The sequence below is a fragment of the Heptranchias perlo genome, chromosome 3 (assembly GCF_035084215.1).
Source record: "Heptranchias perlo isolate sHepPer1 chromosome 3, sHepPer1.hap1, whole genome shotgun sequence".
Lineage (NCBI taxonomy): Eukaryota > Metazoa > Chordata > Chondrichthyes > Hexanchiformes > Hexanchidae > Heptranchias > Heptranchias perlo.
Window position 1 is genome coordinate 130993380 of NC_090327.1, and position 22169 is coordinate 131015548.

General features: G+C 41.2%; 1 protein-coding gene across 2 annotated transcripts in view; it reads left to right on the forward strand.

Moving 5' to 3' along the window:
* The window catches only part of nsmce2 (NSE2 (MMS21) homolog, SMC5-SMC6 complex SUMO ligase), a 208254-nt gene that overhangs the window by 68242 nt on the left and 117843 nt on the right, over nt 1–22169 (forward strand). For both annotated transcript variants that reach the window (XM_067981980.1, XM_067981981.1), the window contains exon 4: nt 20864–21017. In XM_067981980.1, coding sequence (XP_067838081.1) covers nt 20864–21017 — 154 coding nt within the window. The remainder of the gene's footprint in view (nt 1–20863; nt 21018–22169) is intronic.

Genomic DNA, 22169 nt, shown 5'->3' on the forward strand with positions numbered 1-22169 from the left:
TGCCAATGTTGTAGCTGTACTGGAACAGTTTGGCTTGAGGCGCGGCTAGTTCTGGAGCACATGTCTTCAGTACTACAGCCGGGATGTTGTCGGGGCCCATAGCCTTTGCTGTATCCAGTGCACTCAGCCGTTTCTTGATATCCCGTGGAGTGAATCAAATTGGCTGAAGATTGGCTTCTGTGATGGTGGGGATATCGGGAGGAGGCCAAGATAGACGATCCACTCAGCACGTCTGGCTGAAGATCGTTGCAAATGCTTCATCGTTGTCTTTTGCACTCACTTGCAGGACTCTGCCATCATTGAGGATGGGGATGTTCACGGAGCCTCCTTCTCCCATTAGTTGTTTAATTGTCCACCACCAGTCATGACTGGATGTGGCAGGACTGCAGTGCTTTGATCTGATCCGTTGGTTGTGGAATCACTTAGCTCTGTCTATAGCATGTTGCTTCTGCTGTTTAGCATGCATGGAGACCTGTGTTGTAGCTTCACCAGGTTGGCACTTCCTTTTCAGGTATACCTGGTGCTTTCATGGATATGAGGTGTGATTCCCGAAGTGGGATTTGACCCGCAGGAAATATGTCCATGGGCTATTGTACTATATTAAAAACTGTATTGTTATATAGAGATTATGTATTGGAATGTTCACATTTAAAAGGGTCTCCTATATGTAAATGTTTTTACTTCAGTAAAACATTGAAACTAATTTGCTGAGGTGATATAAGCTGAGGGGATTTTCATTGAGCAATCCACTTCAGACTGTTAGTGTCAGTGCACTTTGTTTCGTCAGTCATTGCTGAGTTTTAGTAAAACGAGAAGAATAAACTGCAGGTCGGGGGTGGGGTGAGGCACATGTTGCAAATCAATCTCAGAGCAGACAGATTCCACTGAAAATAATGGTAGAAAGTAGACAGTCTCCAAATTCAATTAAAAAGAAAACAGAATCTGCCCGTCGGACTCCTGGACCATGAAGAATGACATCATTTGATATTTATTTTTCCATACACCACACTGATGCGTGTGTGCATTGTAGAATTTATTTTTGTAGGCTTTTTACATTATGCAAATCGACTACCCAACTACAGAATTGTAATTGCAAACTGCAGTTGAACTAGGCCTGATCAGAACACAGACACTGAGTTACAACACGATACATTGCTGGTACAAATATGCCACTGGGGATATAGACTACTGATAATTCAAAGTTGCTAAATTCTAATTACTGGATAAGCAATTTCATATTGTGTTTAAAGCCCTCCATTGTTGTCTTAATTCAGTTTCTTAATTCGAGTTACTGGATGAAATCAATGACTTAGAGCAAAAAAAACACTTTGAATTATCAGGAGTTGACTTGTACTGTTCTGACCATAATCATTCAACAAACAAATGCCCAGGCATATCAGTCGGTTCAGCCATCTTCCTTGGTAGTAGCAACACATAGTTTGTACATCCTTGGGGCCTGACCTGCTTCGCCGGTGGAAACACAATAGAGGAAGACGCAGACTCTGACCCAAATCCTGGGGATGAGGCCCTTTAAACGATTGGGATGGGCGGCCCGGACTTCTAAAGGCACGACAGATGCCACTGCCCTATTGCACCAATCGAAGTCTGAGTGGTTCCCAGTTGCTCCAACGGGAACCATGGGACCCCCTCCCAGTCTGAAGAAAAAAGGCCGGGACCGATTACCTTTTGTCTCTAGAACTTCTGGAAAGGCCCACACGTTTCAATGGAACTCACGCCTGGTCTTAGATGGTGAGAGTTCTGTTCAGACCTTACATGGGTGGAATCCCTCGGGTCGCCAGCTAACTCTCCACGATATGACCCCTTGCTGTCGAGGGGCCAGTGGAATGTTTGCCCAGTCCCCCCCCCAGCCAGCCAGCCAGAATGGGGTGGAAACCTGGTTCAGCCCCAAATTCAGACCCCCTTCTGTCCCTGCACCCTCCCCCTGAAAAGCGAAGAGCCATCTGTCCTCCCACTTTGGCCCCAGGAATTTCAGACCCTTTATTTCCTTTTATAATACATCTATTTGGTGTTTGCTGTCAATTGTTGTGCATCTGTTCATTTAAATCCTGCATGTTTATAGGTGTAGCACATGGGAATAACCATCATGTAAGTTGAGTTTCATTTTGGGGAGCAATCTAAAATGGATGATAAATTAGGGGATCTGGGGTGGTGCTATGAAGGGATAATATCCTGAATACATCTCTGGCACCTGAGATTGAGTCTTATTCACATGACGTGACTTGATCATCTTGTTTTTTTTAATGGTGCTAAAGGTTCTTATTGCATTGATAAAGGGAATACTCACAGGTTCAAATCACTCTCCCAATCAGCCAACTGATGATTAAGGTGGAAAAGGAACTAGTTTACATAATGTATTTTCTGGAACTAATTTGTATTTTTGTGTTCAGTGTTTTGTAACCGTACAATAAATGAAGTCTCGGACTATGCACACCCGATTGCTTTATTGTTCTTGAACATTTGACCTTTACTTGGATTTAAGCTTTGATTTTAACTGTAGCAGGGCATTTTTTGGTAACCAAATGCAGCGATTTCTTATTTTAGCAGTTTGGTGACTCATAAATTCTAATATAATGAGCATTGTTCCCCTTTCAAGATGCTTGAATGTGGCCTACTACCAGCTCAATATATCAAAAAGATTTGCATCTAGTGCACGTCTGTTGTGTCACAATTTTAAGGCATCCATTGGGCAAAAATTAGGGACTGGTTGAAATTAAAACTTATCTATTAAATTATCAATGAAATATCTGATTGAATAAACATTGAATGAGTCAACAATAATTTGATTCAGCCGCTAAGTATAAATGAGGAATGAGTAAGCAGCAAAAAATTGAACATCCGAGTCACCCAATTTTGTTTTGAAAGCTACCAATCCCAAACTAGCAAATCAGAGGGACCAACTTGTCAAATCATTCATAAAATTTTGTGAAGTTGATTTGAACTGCTAAATGAACAATTCAGAAAATGCTTATTCTTACTCCTAGAGTTGCCTGTGTCGTGTTGTAAATCCTTGGAGAGGATTTCTTTCATGGGCCTACTCCTGGATTGTGAATGCGAGGCCTGAAGAGTCACTCGTTGGCTTGGGCTTTGCTGTGGTCAGAACAGTTCCCCAGTATGCATAAGCAGCCTGCAGCCCAGTGGCATGCAGTTTTTTAAGTTATGATGCAGCTTTGTGTCTTGTGCTGTATTTGCATTCTAACATCCTGCTGTGACCGATTTTCTTCTCTGCTTTGCAGCTGTTTTCTGAGCCCTTCAGGGTAGCACTTATGTGTCCTCTTTCTTCCCTCTGCCCCCTCTCCCCGTTCTCCTGTTGATTGTTTCTTTACCCAAAGCTGTCAAATCTCAGTACCCTTGGTCCCAGTGCTGCTAAAATCCATGAGCACCTCTCCCTTGGTCCTGTCAAACTGGTCCAGTGCTACCAAGCTTCAGGAGCCCTTAGTGTTTCCAAACTTCCACCCCACCGTGTTGTCAGTCCCCAGATGCCAACCTCGAAATGCTGCCATGCCCAAGTGTTCCTGACTCTCTGAAATCAGCAGCCCAAGCCCTCCCTGTGAAGTACTGACAGACGCCACGTTCCAGCTTCTTCCACATAGCCAATCAGATTCCAGTTGTTATCTTCACACCCACCCCCAGCGCTTCCAAAATCCCAGGTCTCCCAGACCCATTAGTACTTCTAACCAGCGACTTTCTTTCAGGTCTTTGTCTTCTGTGCCCACTCATTTCCATGTGCCAGCCCAGGTCACACCATCTTCTGCTTCCTTCTGGTCCCTGCCTCCCCAATCCCTCCCAGGCAGAGCTCCCTCCACCCGCAATTTCTCTCTCTTGTTGCCACTCCGACAGCCTCTGCTTGTCTGATCCTGGTACCTACCTCCAATCTAATACATGTTGCCTACAATCTTATTGCATATCCGAGCCTTTAAAGAAAATAAAAGATTGAAAAAATGTAATATTAGCAATGGATCATATGTGAGAGCCGTGTAGAGAGGGGACACAGTAAAAGAGGGACTTACACAAGCAGTGAGAGAAACTGTTAAGCGAGTAAACAGACACCACAGTGACAAAAAGTGTCAACTAAATAGAGGGAAAGAATGGAAGACAACAATCAATTACATTTGTGTAACACTCTCGGGTAGGAAAACTCCTCATGGCACTTGACAATGAGGAGAAACAGCACACTAAGTGAACGGGGAGAGGGGTGAGTGAAATTAAGGGGAGGAGGTAAACCAAGAGCACCAAAGAAGGGAGAAGATGTTGAGAGGCTTTTGAAGGAAGTGAGAGAAGTTGTGAGGTAGAATTTTTCAGAGGGCAGCGGTGTCATGACTGAAAGATTGACCATGGATGGTAGAGTGGAGGAAGAGGAGCATGAACAATAAGGCAGTAAGAGGGGTGGAGGGTGCATGCTTGGATATTTGGTTGGAGGAGCTCACTGTGGAGGCATTTGTAAATGAGGACCAGAATGTCGAAATCAACTTGCTGGTGAATAGAAGTCAGTAGAGGTTGGCAAAAATAAGGTAATCCTGTCTGCGAAAGATTTTGGGATGCAGAGTTTCTGGATAATTGATATTTGTGAATGTTGAATTTGGGGATCCTGTGATGATGGCATTTGAAATGTCAATTTTTTTACATTGGTTAGGATTTCAGTGGAAGAGGGAGAAAGTAGGGTGGGTATAAACCCAGACTTGATTTCTCTAACTCCTTCTCTGACAGCCTTTCAACTCTGCACAAACTGCAACTTGTTCAAAGCTGCATAACATGCATTCTGTCTCATCCTAAATCCCACTTGCCCATCAAGCCTGTCCTCGCTAACTTCCACTGACTTCCTGTCCCCAAACACATTGAATGCAAAATCCTGTACTTTTGTTTACAAATCCCTGTATGTCTGCAACCTCATCCACTTCACATCTGTAACCTCTGCCAGCCCTACATCCCATTTTGTGCCCTTTGATCTTTCAACTCTGGCCTCCTGTGCATGCTCTTTGCTTTCAGTCCACCATCAGTGGCAAAGCCTTCAACTGTTAAAGCTCTACTCTGTTGAACTCTCCCCTAAACTCTTCCGCCTTACTACTTCCCTTCCTTCCTCCTCAAAATATATCTTTTCAACTATGCTTTCTGTCATATCTGCTAACTCTTCTGCTATCACTTGACATGTTTTTCCCTGTTTGTTCTCCTTAGCCCTAGGACCAAGCATTTCCAAATTCCTTCTCTGGAAAGAAGAGTTATGTTTAAATGCTAATTTAAAAGCAAAGTGTGTTTGAATAAGTTTTTTTTTAAAAACCACACTGAGATGAAAGGTGATGAAAATGCTAATGAGCTCGGCACTGAAGTTGTTCCCCAAGGACTGAAGAGAATAAACAATTTGTTAGCCTGCCGTGGTAATCAAAAACACCTCGCATTCATTGTGTTGGCAAGTCCCGGGTGCTTGGCAGGGGTTGTCTGGCTGGTTATGAACACAAATAAAATAGGGACAGAAACACATAGTGACAGAGAAATTTTAAAACACAAGGCTGCTAGGCCAGGCTTTCATCCAGAATCAGAAGGTTGGGATGCAAGAGAGTAGTTAGAACTAGTTATTTAAATCGAGCATGACAATCCACTAATATGGGGATGCATGCTGTGGCGGTAGGCAGTTCTGCTTTCCTCTGAGATGCACCGGCTTCATCCTTGGGGAAGCCTTGTGGCAAGCTTTGTGTGGTCGTCTTTCTTCTCCTGTCTTCCTAGTGTTTTTTAACCTTGCAAGTACCTGTAGTATAATTATCTGTAATGCTGTGCTGGATTTTTCTCTGTGCTTAGAAACTTAAACTGTTAGATTAACTGTTGTGATACACTTTGCAGTCTTTTACTTCTGCTTGGCTAACCTTTCTTAAACCTTCCAGCTTCTGCTCGTATAAACCTTTCAGCTTTTGAGAATCTGCTTCAAAAGCTCTTAATCACTTTCTTGACCTTCCTTCTTACCCTTCTCAGCTTTCTTCAAAACTCTCTTGACCTTCCCGAACCTTCTCATTTGGGTATGATCGTAAATATCTTAAAATATCACAAAGGACATATCTCTTGAGGGACAGGACCATTATTGACATATCAAAATGATCAATTTAATCACATTATCTTTTTCCAAGATGTCATTTAATTGGAAAGATAAATATTAGAAACTATAATTGCTAGATTTTAAATATTTTTGATAAAAATAAGTCTTCCAGTGAGGTGGTTCACTCCTCCCTCTTTCCGAGTGCTTAAGTTATGTTTAAAAATACGTATTTTCTGATATCAGTGTTTCCCTGAGAGGTAAGTCATTACTCAAGGACTGTAGCACAGTTTGTTATGCTGTTTCTATGGCAGGCCCAGCTCAGGCTGGCAGCAGTGTGCTAATTAGGGAATTCTGGCTATACCAGAATATCTGAATGCTTCATCCATGTTATAAGGAGCTTCGAGAAAGTGAAGATTAACTTGCTTAATTGATGGTATCCCAGAATGTGTAAAGTATCCCTACAATATTTTTTTATCTTTTCTATATACTGTAATATCTAAATTTAGAAATAAGGTTAGTGAACATTTCTTAATTGTTTTTCATTTGACTGAATCTTGCCAGCTGCATTTATACAAGCTCATGTTCCCAACAGTCTTTGCTGACCCTGGGGTCAAACCCTCCAAGTTCATCACAGTCTGCATTTATTTCCAAAGGAAACTGGGATTTAAAGGTTTATCTTCTGTATTAGAAATGTTGTAAGTTTAAGTCCAAGCAAATTCATGATATTTTACTTACCACTGATACGTTCTTTTTATCTTAAAATGAACGCTTAAAATGTCACCATACAGTTTATAGAATTGAAAAGCAGCCCATTGTGCCAGTGGCGGCTCTTTGAAAGAGCTATCCAATTAGTCCACTCCCTTCTTTTGCCCAGAGCCCTGCAAATCTTACCTTTTCAAGTATTTATCCAATTCCCTTTTGAAAGTTACCATTGAATCTGCTTCCACCACCCTTTCAGATAGTGCATTCCAGATCATTATAACTTGGTTACCAACCATCCTGCCAATGGAAACAGTTTCTCCCTGTGTACTCTATCAAAGCCCCTTATAATTTTGAACACCTCTATCAAATCTCCCCTTAACCTTCTCTGCTCTAAGGAGAACAACCTCAGCTTCTCTAGTCTCTCCACATAACTGAAGTCTCTCATCCTTGGTACCATTCCAGTAAATCTCCTCTGCACCCTCTCCAAGGCCTTGACATCCTTCCTAAAGTGTGGTGCCCAGAATTGGACACAATACTCCAGCTGAGGCCTAACCAGTGATTTATAAAAGTTTAGCATAACTTCCTTGCTTTTGTACACTCTGCCTTTATTTCCCTAATGCTTTTTTTAACAGCCTTATTAACTTGTCCTTCCACCTTCAAAGATTTGTGTACGTAAATCCCAGGTCTCTCTGTTCCTACAGCCCCTTTGAAATTGTACCATTTAGTTTATATTGCCTCTCCTCATTCTTCCTTCCAAAATGCATCTCTTCACACTTCTCTGCATTAAATTTCATCTATCATGTGTATGCCCATTTCACCAGTCTGTCCATGCCCTCCTGAAGTCTGTTACTATCTTCCTAACTGTTTACTACATTTCCGAGTTTTGTGTCATCAACAAACTTGGAAATTATGCCTTGTATACCCAAGACCAGGTCATTAATATATATTAAAAAGAAGAGTGGTCCTAATTCCACCCCCTGGGGAACTCCACTGCCTACTTCCCTCCAGTCTGAAAAACAACCATTCACTAAGCCAGTTTCGTATCCACGCTGCCGCTGCCCCTTTAATCCCATGGGCTTCAATTTTTCTAACATGTCCATTATGTGGTGCTTTTTTAAATGCCTTTTAAAAGCCCATATACATAACATCAACCGCACTACCCTCATCAACCCTCTCCATTTCTGCATTTACGTTTTTATACACTGAGTTAGGCTAACTGAGGACTGGGGGTGTGTCTACTGTGTGCACACTTCAGTGTGGAGATGTGCAAGTTAATGCATATTGGAACATGCAACACAATTGCAGAATTATAGGTGACCATTTTAAAAAAAAAAGAAAAGAAAATGAGAGTGTCCAGTCAATGTAAAACTATTGGTTGACCAGGTTAATAAATGGGATACATTTCAAGGGCAGCTTATTGGAAGCCCAAATAAGTTATTAAAACCCTGCACAAACCATTATTAAGCATGGTCTCTGCTGTGTTGGGGAACTTATCAGAAAAATGAATGCATTGGGGAAAGTTCAGAGAAGGAAAAGAAAAATAATTGTGGAACCTGTGACTCTAGGCTGTGAAGAGAGACTCAGAACTGAGTTGCTTTCATTGGGGGGAAAACAAGACTGGAAAAGGAAAACTCAGCGGGTCATTCAGCATCTGTGTAGAGAGCATTTCCAGTATGGACCTTTCATCAGAACTAAAAGATATTTCAGATGAACAGTATTTAAAAGGAAGGGGAAGAGAAAAATATGTGCGCACACACGAGATAAAATAGAATGACCTGTAAAGTGCATAAGTGGATTAAAAAAAAAGAGATGATTAAATGACAGAAGTGATATTAGCGTGACACAATAGGAGGCATAATGAGAAGGATTGAGACTTCCAACTGGAAACTCAAGTGGACTAGTAACAGGCTCACAGGCATGGATCCGAACAGTTTTTTTTAAACTGTCAGGAAAAATAACTGGGTCATTTGTTACGGAATTCAATTATTGTGCTGTTGGTCTTACACTATACAGTAGCCCGAGGTGGTTGTTGTGGTGTGGTTCAGAGTGCTGGTTAAGCAGTGACTAAACACAAATTAAACAGCTGCCATTTTAAGATAGCAGTAACCAGGTTTTAGATTCCTAGAAATGACAAATAATTTACAAATTGATCTCATAACCAGGAGTTATTATAATACTTCCCTGAACTGTTACATTTTTATGTACTGTGTATGACTGAACTGACCTTTGCCAATTTTTCTTGGGAAATAGTTTGTGCTTTAAGAACTGGAAAGCTGCTGCTGCATGCGGTTTAATGCTGCACTCAATGTTCGTTTATTTTAAATATTAAAAAGATCTTCGACAAACCTATTTCCAACATGGGAGGATAGCAACCAGATGCCAATTCCAGGATGCCTTTTGGTGTTCATCAGGGTCTGGGTGCGACTTGACAAAGTGAGGTTAAATTGGCACCATTTGTGGAGCAGTGTGAGTACTGCCCACAAATGCTGTTTTCCAGTTACCTAAAGCAGTGCAATGTGCATCTATAGATGTACTTCGAGTTCTTGCATCACATTACACCTTACAAAGGCACCACAAGTCCAAAGTCTCGTACCTTGTGGTCTTGTACCTCCAAAGTACCACATGTCCATAGGGCAAGTATGTGATTGGCTCAAATAATAATTAATTTCTTAAATTATCAAATATCCAATTGACTAAATGTGAATGAATCAAACAGAAGTAGAAAGTATCCATGAGGGATAAGTAACCAGCAGAAATTAGATCCCTCAGTTTTTTTTTCAAAACTACCATTCACGAACCAACAAGTATTACAAAATCAACCAAATTGCTGAAATAATCTTGTTTTTGTCTACCATTTTTCTATGATTGCATCATTTGTGCACAACTTGAAATAAAATTTATGTAGCATTCCAAACAAATAAAAAAAAGTCTGAAAAATAAATCACTAAACTTCTCCATAAATTGGTTAATTTATGTTACAAATGCCTGCAAGAAGTCTCCCACAGATTTTGTTGGAGCAGGGGCTAGAGCCACAAATTTCATCTGGGCCTGGGTGCATCTGTTGTCAACAAATTGTGTGTGTGTGTGAGTGAGAGAGAAAGATGTGCATAATGGGAATTATAGTTTCATCATGCTACTATGGAACTACAATACCCAGATACACTAGGGAAACCCATGCAACATGACAGCTTGGTGGGAAAGGGTCATAAAGTTCCAGCTCGTGGAGAAATCTTGTGCATGAGATGGATCTTAGAAATTACAGTTTGCACTTTCTTCCTGTAGAACTAGAGTGTACTGTGACTTGGGGATAAAATTTGTAACTGACAGTGGAATGTGAATGTAGGAAGAAAAGTAAAAAGCTTTCATTTTTTCAGGTTTCTATACAGTTTAAGCCATAAATAAAACTCTGAGCTTACAACTCAGGGTTGAGAGTTTTTCTTGTGTTGCTGATGGGGGCCAATTTTTGCATCATTGGGGGAGGGGGTGGGGTAGGGTGTTTGACATGTGTTGATGATGTGGCCATACAATATTGAAATTCCACCTCAAAATCACTGGATAGTTATAGATGGGAAAGGCCATTTGGTTCAACTTAGTTCATCCACCCAGGTAGATCCTATTGCCAAGTGTTTAATGACCAACATCTGGACAAGTGAAGATGAAGCCCAAAGTCCCTCCATCTTAGCATTCAATTGATTCTTAAAAGATTCTGGCGTTCTCTTCTCCACTTCTCTTCCCGGCAGTCTGTATCTAATGGTGGTCACTCCTTGTGCAAAGAAAAAATCCTGACATCAGTCCTAAATTTACCATTTGCTAGTTTGAATCTATGCCCCAGCAAGCAGATGAACAGAGCTCCGGTCTCTGAACGCTGTGTTGATATCCAGCAGGGTTCCAGCATCCGATGGGAATGGAGTGGTGACTCCCCATTGCATCTAGCCGATTCTCCTGGTCGGGAGTTGTGAGTCATGCTAAGGACCTGCCTATGTGAGAAGGGACTTCATTACCGAAACAACCCAGAACACAATCTGCTGGATGTGAACGGAAGAGCAGAGTTTGCATCTATGCCCCCTTACTCTCATTGTTTAACTTAAAGTAATAATCTGGGTTTACTGTTTCCATTCCCTTAACTATCTTATAAGTGGCTTTAAGATCACATCTCAGATGCCTCCTTTACACGTTAAGAAGCCCACGTTTCTTGACTGTACCCTTATAACTCATATCTTTGACATTAGGGATCAGCCTTGTGGCTCGACTTGGCGCTGCCTCCAGTGCTTGAATGTTTCTCTTTGTCTTGGCAACCAGAACTAAATGCAGTATTCAAGATGTGGCCTGACCAGAACACGATGTAGTTTGCTCTTGATTTATTCTGTCTGGTGTTCTATTGTTTTGGCTATGTAGTTCAACATTTTGTTGATTACTGCTGTGCAATGTTGGTAATTTTTTGGAATTTTTTGTTTTGTTGAAACCCTTACTTTGGACATTAGAACTTTCAATGACTGGAAAAAAAATACTGGATTAAAAAAAAACACAATTCAGAAGGCATTTTGAGTGATCTGTGGAAACCTGGTAACCAGACTACAATCACGGGGTATATTCTTACTTTGGAATAGCATGATGTGGAGATGCCGGTGATGGACTGGGGTTGACAATTGTAAACAATTTTACAACACCAAGTTATAGTCCAGCAATTTTATTTTAAATTCACAAGCTTTCGGAGATTTTCTCCTAAAACATTTGCCTGAGGAAGGAGAAAATCTCCGAAAGCTTGTGAATTTAAAATAAAATTGCTGGACTATAACTTGGTGTTGTAAAATTGTTTACAATTTGGAATAGCAGTTATTGTGTGTCATGTATTGTGAACCTTTAATATTGAAAAGGCTGAACACAGCACCACCTACTGGAGTAACAAGTACTTCAGGTACTTATAATGAGTTTTCAATTAAATGTGTGCCCATGTACCAAATTTAATATATACTGTAATAGATAGATGTTCACTGAGATTTTGTAGACCTGTGTTACAGTAGATAAATCAGAAAGAGTTAGTTGACTTTTCTGATCGGCGCTATATATCTTAATAGGGTGACTGTTACAAGGATAATAGGCACTCGCATCCTTCTGCTGCCTGTGTTGGTGGTCAGACTGAACAGAGATGTTTATAACTGGACTGCAGCAAAGCTTTAGAGATTTTTCCTGGGCACGTTTGATCTAAAACCTTGTGTTTGAAGCTCTAATTGTGTTGCTCTGTAATCCCTACAGATTTTAGCTGCATTCCCAACCAAACCACAGAAGATCTAAATATAGGTTTTGAAGCTTCAAGACTTCCAGTCCAACATGCACGTCAAGTCTTGAAGCCAAAAATCATATTTAGAAACTAACTTTACGCTGCCCATAACAGGAATAGTTACAGTACATCAGCGCTGAGTATGTTAATTTAAAAAGTTGGTACTTAGTAAAGATGTGTCTGTTAGCAGTTTGCCCATACTTGATTTTCATAAATAATACAGACTTGCATTTGCATCTATATGTAGTTCATGTTTGCAACACTTCCTGTATCCACGCAAGAATGGATGTTAACTTAAAAAATAATAATTTAGGCAGGGTTATCTTCAAGACAGAGTACTCCCTCCATATGGTTTAAGAAGACTATTTGAAAATTTGTTTATTCTTCTATCTATTAGGATGAATTAATTTATCATTTGCTGGCTGCACACTAGCAATCTGCCATGTTAGGGTTTCTGTGATCTGGGAGAGGGCTGCTCCATTGGTGTATGGTCTAAACAAAGCACACTCAGTATGGAGTACAATATATTTACCAATTCTGGACACTGTTAAAGTAAAATATGTAATTATTGTTTGGAATTCTTCTGGGTGGGAGACCCAGCAGGAAACTTCCCTAATAGGGTGGCTGATCCATGTTTCACACTTAGTAAGTTGTAGTCAGTGTCCGTTTATTCTCATTTGCAGACGTAAATCTACATCAGTCCTGGGACAGAGAGCAATTGAATTACCTTGGGAGCAAATAATTATGGTGGAAGAAGTACCCACTGTTCAGAATGCAAGTGAAAGCCCTCGGAAAGTACCGTGCAAATGTTTAGTACAAGTTCTCTGCATTGTGAGTACCTCCAGGACTTGGATTCGAATCTATTGCAGGCCTATGAGATGAAAACCTCTGTTTGCTGGCCGTAAGGTTCCTCTGTAAAATAAGTTTGGACAGTCTCAATCCAGTTCTCGTTGGGCATAGTCTTTTGCACAAAACTACCTAATTCAGCTCTAATTGACAACTGCACTCAGAAACCTACGGCTGGTTGGCATGGGAAATATGCCACACTGATGTAGGAGGAGGTGCTGATCTGAGGATGGGGTTGAGGCACATTGTTGGGCAGAATGGAGGAGATTTGTTCCGTATCTAGCTGTGCTACACCTGACCTGGGAGTGCTTGATGCTGACACTGGGCACTGGAAATGGTAAGTGTTCCATTCCCCAGCAGTAACATCCCTCACCTTGATCGCAAAAAAAAGTTAACAATCAAATCTAGCAACTGAGAGGACCAATACAAATCCACAATAGTCCACCCTTCTCTGCAACAAATGAGGGTAAATACCCAATATTTTAGCCACAATCTTCTACTATAAAAGTAAATATGAAGTGGGTCAAACAATGGTAGGTGAAGTTTAATGTGGATAAGTGTAATGTACTGTATATGACAAGGAAAATGGGTGATAGACGTACTCCACGAATGGTGTTAAAATAACTAAGAATGGATTTGAAAGAGTCTTGGTACACACAATGGTCAACATGGCCAACTAATGCAGAGCAGCAATCAGCAGAGCCAATAGAACTTTAAACTATATAGCTAAAACAGTAGAATACAAATCGGAGGAAGCCGTGATCAAACTGTACAGTATTGGCCATTGAGACACTAGGAAGACATTCAAGCATTGGAGGCAGTGTAAAGAAGAGCCACAAGGCTGATCCCTAATGTTCGAGGCCCGAGTTAAGAGGAAAGATTGGAGAAACTTGGGCTTTTCAGTCTGAAAAGGAGGCACCTGAAAGGTGATCTTATAGAGATATATAAGATAGGTAACAGTAGGAAAAATTATTTTAAACTAAATTGCGAGAGTAAGACATGGCGACACAGGTTCAAACTTATAAAAAGCTAATTTAGAACTGCTACCAGGTAATTGTTCTTGAGTCACATGCTAATCCATACATAGACTGGACTTTTGAATAGAACAGTGGAAGCAAAAACCCTGGAATCATTTAAGAACCAACTAAATTTCTGGGTCTTTCTGAATGGCCTTCCTCATCCGCAATTATCTTGTGATGGAATGTTAGTTATACCTGTAGCTTCAGTCATGACAATCCTGTGTCCACTGCACTTTTAGTGTAACTACATTCATAGGCCTGCCTATATTCCCAGCTTTTTCTTTTAAGTTGTCAGCTTTTTTGAGGCTGTGCAGCTTTTGCTGTGTTTTTTTTAATGTTAGCATGTATATGGACAACATTTTTATGACATCACCTAATAAATAGAATAAGCAAATTATTGGGGGAGAAGTAGTAGCAGACTTCAGGAGTACATAGACAAACTGGTGAAATAGGCAGACACGTGGCGGATGAAATTGAATGCAGAGAAGTGTGAAGTGATACATTTTGGAAGGAAGAATGAGAAGGGTACAATTTTAAAGGGAGTGCAGGAACAGAAGGACATGGGAGTTTACATATACAAATCTCTGAAGGAGGCAGGACAAGTTGATAAGGCTGTTAAAAAAGCATATGGGATTCTTGGCTTTATAAATAGAGGCACAGAGTACAAAAGCAAGGAAGTTATGCTGAACCTTTATAAATCACTGGTTAGGCCTCAGCTGGAGTATTGTGTCCAATTCTGCGCACCACACTTTAGGAAGGATGTCAAAGCCTTGGAGAGAGTGCAGAGGAGATTTACTAGAATGGTGCCAGGGATGAGGGACTTCAGTTATGTGGAGAGTCTAGAGAAGCTGGGATTGTTCTCCTTAGAGCAAAGATAGTTAAGAGGAGATTTGATAGAGGTGTTCAAAATTATAAGGGGTTTTGATAGAGCACATAGGAGAAACTGTTTCCACTGGTAGGAGGATTGGTAACCAGAGGACACAGATTTAAGGTAATTGGCAAAAGAACGATAGGGAAGATGAGAATCTTTTTTACTTAGCGAGTTATGATCTGGAATGCACTGCCTGAATGGGTTGTGGAAGCAGATTCAGTAGTAACTTTCAAAAGGGAATTGGATAAATACTTGAAAAGGAAAAATTTGCAGGGCTATGGGAAAAGAGGAGGGGAGTGGGAATAATTGGATAGCTCTTTCAAAGAGGCAGCACAGGCACGATGGGCCAAATGACCTCCATGTGTGCTATTCGATTCTATGATTCTATAATTCTATTAATTACTCTACATTGAAAGCACTTCTCAATTAGAACCGTAATCAAATATTTCTTTTGCTGTTTGAATGCCTTGTTTATTTTTTTTTTAAAAGAGTCTTCCCCAATTTTCTCTCTCCTGTCCTGAAAGCAGTGACTTAAGCTGGGATACAATTCTATTGACACCGCCTACTCTCCAGTGCCATGCCCAAATGCCATTCTGTTTGTGTGAGCCAAGAAGGTGAGTATAAACCCTCAACTGAGCTTAAACTCCACAACCTATGTATCGCCAAGATCACTTAACTTCTATTTCCACAACATTCCCCTGCCTATCCCCCTATCAGCCCCTCTGCTGATGTAACTCATATACATGCTTTTGCTACTTCTAGACGACGATTCTTGCACCTCCCTTGATGACCTCCATTCTTTATTCTTCACTCTCCGCTCTCCAAACCCATTCATTCCAACTTGTCCAAAACTGTGCCACAAATATCCTCTCCTGTGCCCTGCTCGCCCATCACTGCCTTCCTCATTGAACTGCATTGGCTCCTCGTCTCTCAAAACATTAAATTTAAAATCCTCAGCTATAAGTCCCTTCATGGCCTTATCACTCCAACTCCTCTGGTCCTATATCTTCTCCTGAATACTCTGTTTCTCTGGTTTTAACCACCCCTCCCCTCCATTTACCTTCACCCCACCATTGGTAGCAGAACTTTCAACTGTCTTGCTCCTAATCTTTGGAACTCCATCACAAAACTTCTCTGCCTCTTAAAAACCTTCTTAAAACACATCTCTTGAACCAAGCTTTCAATTCCTCCTCCTAAACGCTTCCTTCCTAGCTCAAAGTGTGCTTCCTTACACCTATTTGTGAAGCGCCTAGGGAATTTTGTTAAAGGCACTATGTGAATGCAAGTTGTTGTCATTGTTGTTTGACAGTAAAGGTATCGTAGCTGAGCCCAAGTGTGTCTTTACCCAAAATTGGTGCGTGCATTTTCCAGTAGCAGTCACTGAATATCAAGAAGCAGTATTCTGCTCAAAATATTCCCCTCCTTAGCCCATGGGTGTTAGCATCCATGGTAGCACTCCAACTGCTACCTTGGGTGAAACTGCCTAACTCACCAAAGTCAGTTAATTGAACCGAAGCTTTCCTGGTTTGTATGGTGAGGTAGCTAATTAATAACTGAGCCATCAGAGAAGATGCTGCTCTAAATTTTTGACTCTTATTTCAGAATCTATGTCTTTTCAAAGTAACTTTTGAAAATTAAAGATTTTGGTTAACTTCTGTTTATGTATTTTATAAGTGAAATATCTTTCTTTTTAAATGATGAGTGCAATGAAACCATCTCAGAAACTGCCTTGGAGGAGCCATTGCGTCCAACAACATGAGGTGGCTGAATTACTGTTTACAGTCACAATGACCTGGTTGCTAAAGCTGCTTGGGTTAAAAACACTCTCTCAGGACGATAATTCACCCTCTTCGTATTGCCGCAATTCAGAACTTTTTCTCTTCAGTTCCCTGGATGACACATTAGCACGCATTGTTCATTTTTCTTTTTCATTTTTAGTATTTTCTGAGGGGTGCAGCGGGAAGCTATGGTTTCTTATGAGCCATCAGGACTGGCCAATAAGGGATTTGCATCCCTGTCGAGGATTCCAGCAAGACCATGACTCTGTCTACAGCCAGGAGAAAACTCTTAAGTATTTGGCAAAAAAGGATTTGGGATTTTTTTAAAAACAATTCTGCATAGTTGGGGGTGGGTGGGGGGTGCAGATGTGGGGGGAGGAGAGAGTAGCGCAGTGCAAGATACCCATCTTGAACATTCTGAATTACAGTTCACAGCTGAAGGTATATAAATAATTGGCTATTTGTATTGTCCCCAAAAAAGCGTGGAGCATTTGGCATGTGATAAAGGTATCTTGCTAGAAGCGGTCATCAAGCCTTCAGACAGTAGCCTGCTCTCATAGCACTCTGGTGCTAGAAAAGGTCACTGCGTGTATAAAATGCCCTATTCTGTTAACTGGTGACATTTCATTGACGGCATCTACAACAGTGTAACAAACCTAATTGTATATCCAATTAAACAGTTCGAACATTGGACTGTCCATATGACCTCTGCTTCCCATACAAGATAATAAAGAGGGCAACCAGTTCAGCTATACCCTATGTATCATACTATTCGCAAACTCAGTGTCCTATTCGATATCGAACTGAGGTTCTGACCCATATCCTGTCCATCGTAGAGACCATCTACTTACATCTCTGTAACCTCGCCTGAGATACTTGTCTCAGTCCATCTGCTGAAACCCTTGTGTATTTCTTTGTCACCTCCAGACTCAACTATTCCATTGTTCTTCTGGCCAGACTCTCATCCTCCACCCTCTAAACTTCAGATCATCCAAAACTCTGCTGCTCCTATCCTGTCCCACTCACCCTCACCCCTGCCTTCTGTGACCTATATTGGCTTCTCGTGTTAAAATCCCTCATGGCCTAAACGTTGCCTATCTCTGTAACCACCTCCAATCCTACAAACACCGCCCCTCCGAACTTTACGTTCCACTGGCCTCTTGTGTATTCCCTTCCCCCTTTGTCCCATCATTGGCAGCTATGTCTTTAGACACCTAGGCCCCACACTCTGAATTCCTTCCCTAAACTCCTCTGCTTCTCCACCCCTCATCTCCTTTAAGACCTCCTTAAAACCTACCTTTTTATCCAAGTTTTAGTCCCCCACCGAATCGCTCCTTTGGCTTAGCGACATTTTCTCTGATTACGTCTCTGTGAAGCCACTTGGGATGTTTTTCTATGTTAATGGCATTTAAATGCAAGTTGTGATTGTTGTTTTGATATGGAGCTAGCTCGGAACTTGGACCACAGAATGTCGGACCAGAAGAAAATGGATGTGTAATAAAATAAGGTATCCAGCAGTAATAGCTCACCAGTCAAGTGGATCCTTGTAAGACAATATCAATTCATACAAGGATTTACCTCATCCATTGAAACTTGGTGAACATCCTGCAGATTCTGGTAAAGGTACAGATGTGGCTCATTAGTTGCGATCATTGAGATATATAATAAATATATACCTCAATATGGCCTAGAAACATATGCAAGAAAGGTGTCCTATAATGGAAATGAAAAAAGAATGGGATTTGTGAATGATTATTGTCAATTCACTGAAAAGTCAACGTGAACCTATAATTCGCCCAGCTGATCGGGTACTGGGATGCCTCAAAGATATTTGATCATAAATTGAAACAGGCTGTTTTAACTCTGTGCAACTTATTGGCAAGGCCATATTTAGAATATCTTGTGCAACTTTTGGCACCATACCTTTAAAAGAACATTAATTCATAGAAAAGAAGCAAGAATAATCTCAGAATTATGACTTCAGGTTATGGAGAAACTCAGACTGATACTGTTTTACTGGAGGAAAGGTTAAGAGGTGTGGGGTGGTCTTTTGGCATCTCTGAGTAAAGGAGGCCGTTTGACCCTTCATCAGAACATGGCTCTGGTGGGTGAGGGATCTTCATCTTCAGTTGTAGCTTTTTTCTTTTTTCGGACAGGCGAACCTACTGTGTGATGCCAGCATTTCCTGTTCTCATGTTGGATCTCTTGCATCGTTTTTCCTCCTTTTTCCATCAGCTTCCCTATCCTCTGGCCTTTTTTCTTGTGTGGGCTTTCCAATGCTTCTATTACATATTCTTTCATTTCGGTAATGTTTTCACTGTTTCACTACATCTAAAAGGTTCCTACTTGTCCCATTGAGCAGTTTGCATGTCAGTCAACCACCCCTTTCTCTCGCTCTCTCTTTTCTCTTCTGCCCAACAAATGGGTTTGATTATCTTTCAGTTGAAGTTCTGAGAAAGGGTCTTGCATCTGAAATGTTAACCTGTCTTTTCTCTTTACAGATTCTGACAGAACTTATATAAATTTCCAGCATTTCCTGTTTTTATTTCAGATTCCAGTATTTTGCAATTTTTTTTACAGTCTTGCGAATATTGGGAGACTTGCTCCCTGCATTTACCTTACTGATGCCAGCTGATGATGCTTCATAAAAACTCACATTTTCAGAGTTCTGTGATGTTCCCTTACTCTCCCTAGCCTCTGGGCTCTTCCCCCTCCTCCTCCTCCGGGCTCTTTCTCCTCCTCCTCCTCATCCTCCTCCTCCAGGCTCTCTTCCTCCCTCCTCTTGTATTTGTCAAGGGATTGGACAAAATGTAGGGTCTTAGCTGTGCAGGCTGACCCATGAAGCATGTGAGAAGTTCACAAAGCATTGGAGAGCTTCATGAGGCCTGGTGGGATTTGTTTTGGGGAAGCTGTGGGACAATGGGTTGGGTATGGTTATGGGTGTGGTTTATGCTCCATATGAGCCTCCTCCCACCCCTCTTCATCTAACCCTATCAGCGTACCCTTCTATTCCTTTCTCCCTCATGTGCCTATCCAGCTTCCACTTAATGCATCTATGCTATTTGCCTCAACTACTCCTTGTGGTAGTGCATTTCACATTCTTATCACTCTTTGGGTAAAGAAGTTTCTCCTGAATTCCCTATTGGATTTATTAGTGACCATCTTATATTTATGACCTCTAGTTTTGGACTCCCTCACAAGTGGAAATATTTCCTCTGCATCTACCCTATCAAACCCTTTCATTATCTTAAAGACCTCTATCAGGTCTTCTCTTTGAGCCCCAGCCTGTTCAGCCTTTCCTGATAAGTATACTCTCTCAGTTCTGGTATTATGAATCTATTTTTCACCACCTTCAATGCCTCAATATCCTTTTTTAATATGGAGACCAGAACTTTGCACAGTAGTCCAAGTGAGGTCTAACCAAGGTTCTATACAAATTTAACAAAACTTCTTTGCTTTTCAATTCTGTCTCTCTAGAAATGAACCCCAGTACCTGGTTTGCATTTTTATGGCCTTACATTGCTACTTTTAGTGATTTGTGTGTCTGTATCCCTGGATCCCTTTGCTCCTCTACCCCATTTACACTTCTTATCCAAGCAGTTTGTGGCCTCCTTATTCTTCCTACCAAAATGCACCACCTCACACTTGTTTTGTTTGTGTTTTTGTTCCAAAATTGTTGAATTTTTCTGTGTTTATCATGTTCTAAATTTTATTTTATGGGTGTATAATGGACTGGATGGAGATATTTGCAACGAATTAAAATTGGGGAGAAAGATTTTGCTTGGAGATTAATGAATAACTAAAGTATGAAGAAAGTAGAAAATAAGCACTCAAGAAGGCCACAGATTTACGGTAACTGAATAATTTGAATTCCATTTTAAATTCCATTTTTATTGCACAGGATTCAAGATTTTTATCGGGTTTCAGCAATTGCATTCTGCAAGTTAAATTCTATTTTTATTAGATGGGATTTTGGGGCATTTTTAACCAGTGTTTTGTGGATTGGATTTCATAATTGCATCCATTTTCTGTGAAGACCGCAAACCAATGATCTTGCCAATTAGAAAGGAGAAAAACTGAGACCTAAGCAGTCGACTGATGAGGAAGAAAATTGACTGATCGCTTGATGGTCACATAGATGGTAGACACAAGAAAACTTGCCTTCAATAGATTGAGGGGCTGCAGTATATACAACTGTGCTTGTGTACTGGCCTACAGTTCGGTGGTTGAGTGCTAATTATATGCAGATGATGATTAAAAGAGATTGAGTTCATATGACTACATATATAAACCTATTGTGTTCATTATTATTGAATAAATCTTTTCTAGATAAAGCAAGAGCGGCCAGAACGAATGCCTGATTTGAAAGCATTAGTGGATAAAAGGTTTAATGAACTGAAAAATCTGAACAACTTTGAGGATCTACTCAAAAGTGATAAATTTATACACTTTAAAGGACAGCTGAAGGAGATGAAAAAGCAAGGTAAGTGTTTTTGTTATTTAAAACATCTGTATCATTGTTTGCAGTTTATAATCTCATATTGGAAACCTGACATTGCATAATAGTTTGTATGGGTGCCACATACCCTTAATGAAAACTAATAGTAGCAGTTCAATAAACATGGAAATATAAAAATTGCTAAATGACAAAAGACCAAGGTCCATCTAGCTCGCTTTCTACCATCCTGTTGGTCGCATGATACAACGATCCTGTTATTGTTTCTATCTATTTGTCATGTGTCTGTAATATTGTATGATAGTGACTCTCTAACATTGCTGATTGATCCATGCTGACCTATCACTTGGATCATTTTGAGAAAAAAAATCATTGTTTTCAGCATTGTGGGAGCGGGCTTGGAAGCCGGCTCCAACGCGCCGACTTCCAGGGTTGCCACAGACGCACCTGTGTGTGTGCGTGCGCTCCCACAATTTGATTTTAAAATCGAGCCCTTGGTGTCAATTAAAGCCGATGGGACGAAAGGTAAAGAACCAAATGTACTTCATTGAGGTACTTAAGTTACTTTATTTCTGACGTAGTAGATCGTTAAAACGATTTTAAACTTAACTGGGCGGCTTTCTCACAGCTTCCGATTCACGCCTGGTTTCACCAGGTGTGAAGGGCTGGATCAGGCAAAAATAAACAAAATAAATTAAGTAAAAAACCATTGCACAAAGTTTAAAAAAAATAAAATAAACCTACCTTTCCACCCTGCTCCGCTGTCCGATGTCTCCCTCTCCGATGTCCCTCTCAGCCCCCGAAGTCTCCCTCTCCAATCTCCCACTCTCCGATGTCCCACTCAGCCCCCGATTTCCCCCCCCGATCTTCCCCTCCCTCCCCCCTGATCTTCCCCCCTCTCTTCCCCCTCTCTTCTCCCTCCCCCCCGATCTTCCCCCCTCTCTCTCTGCCCCCCCGATCTTCCCCCCTCTCTCTCTGCCCCCCTGATCTTCCCCCCTCTCTCTCTGCCCCCCGATCTTCCCCCTCTCTCTCTCCCCCCGATCTTCCCCCCTCTCTCTCTCCCTCTGATCTTCCCCCTCTCTCTCCCCCCCCGATCTTCCCCCCCTCTCTCTCTCCCCCACGATCTTCCCCCCCTCTCTCTCTCCCCCATGATCTTCCCCTCTCTCTCCCCCATGATCT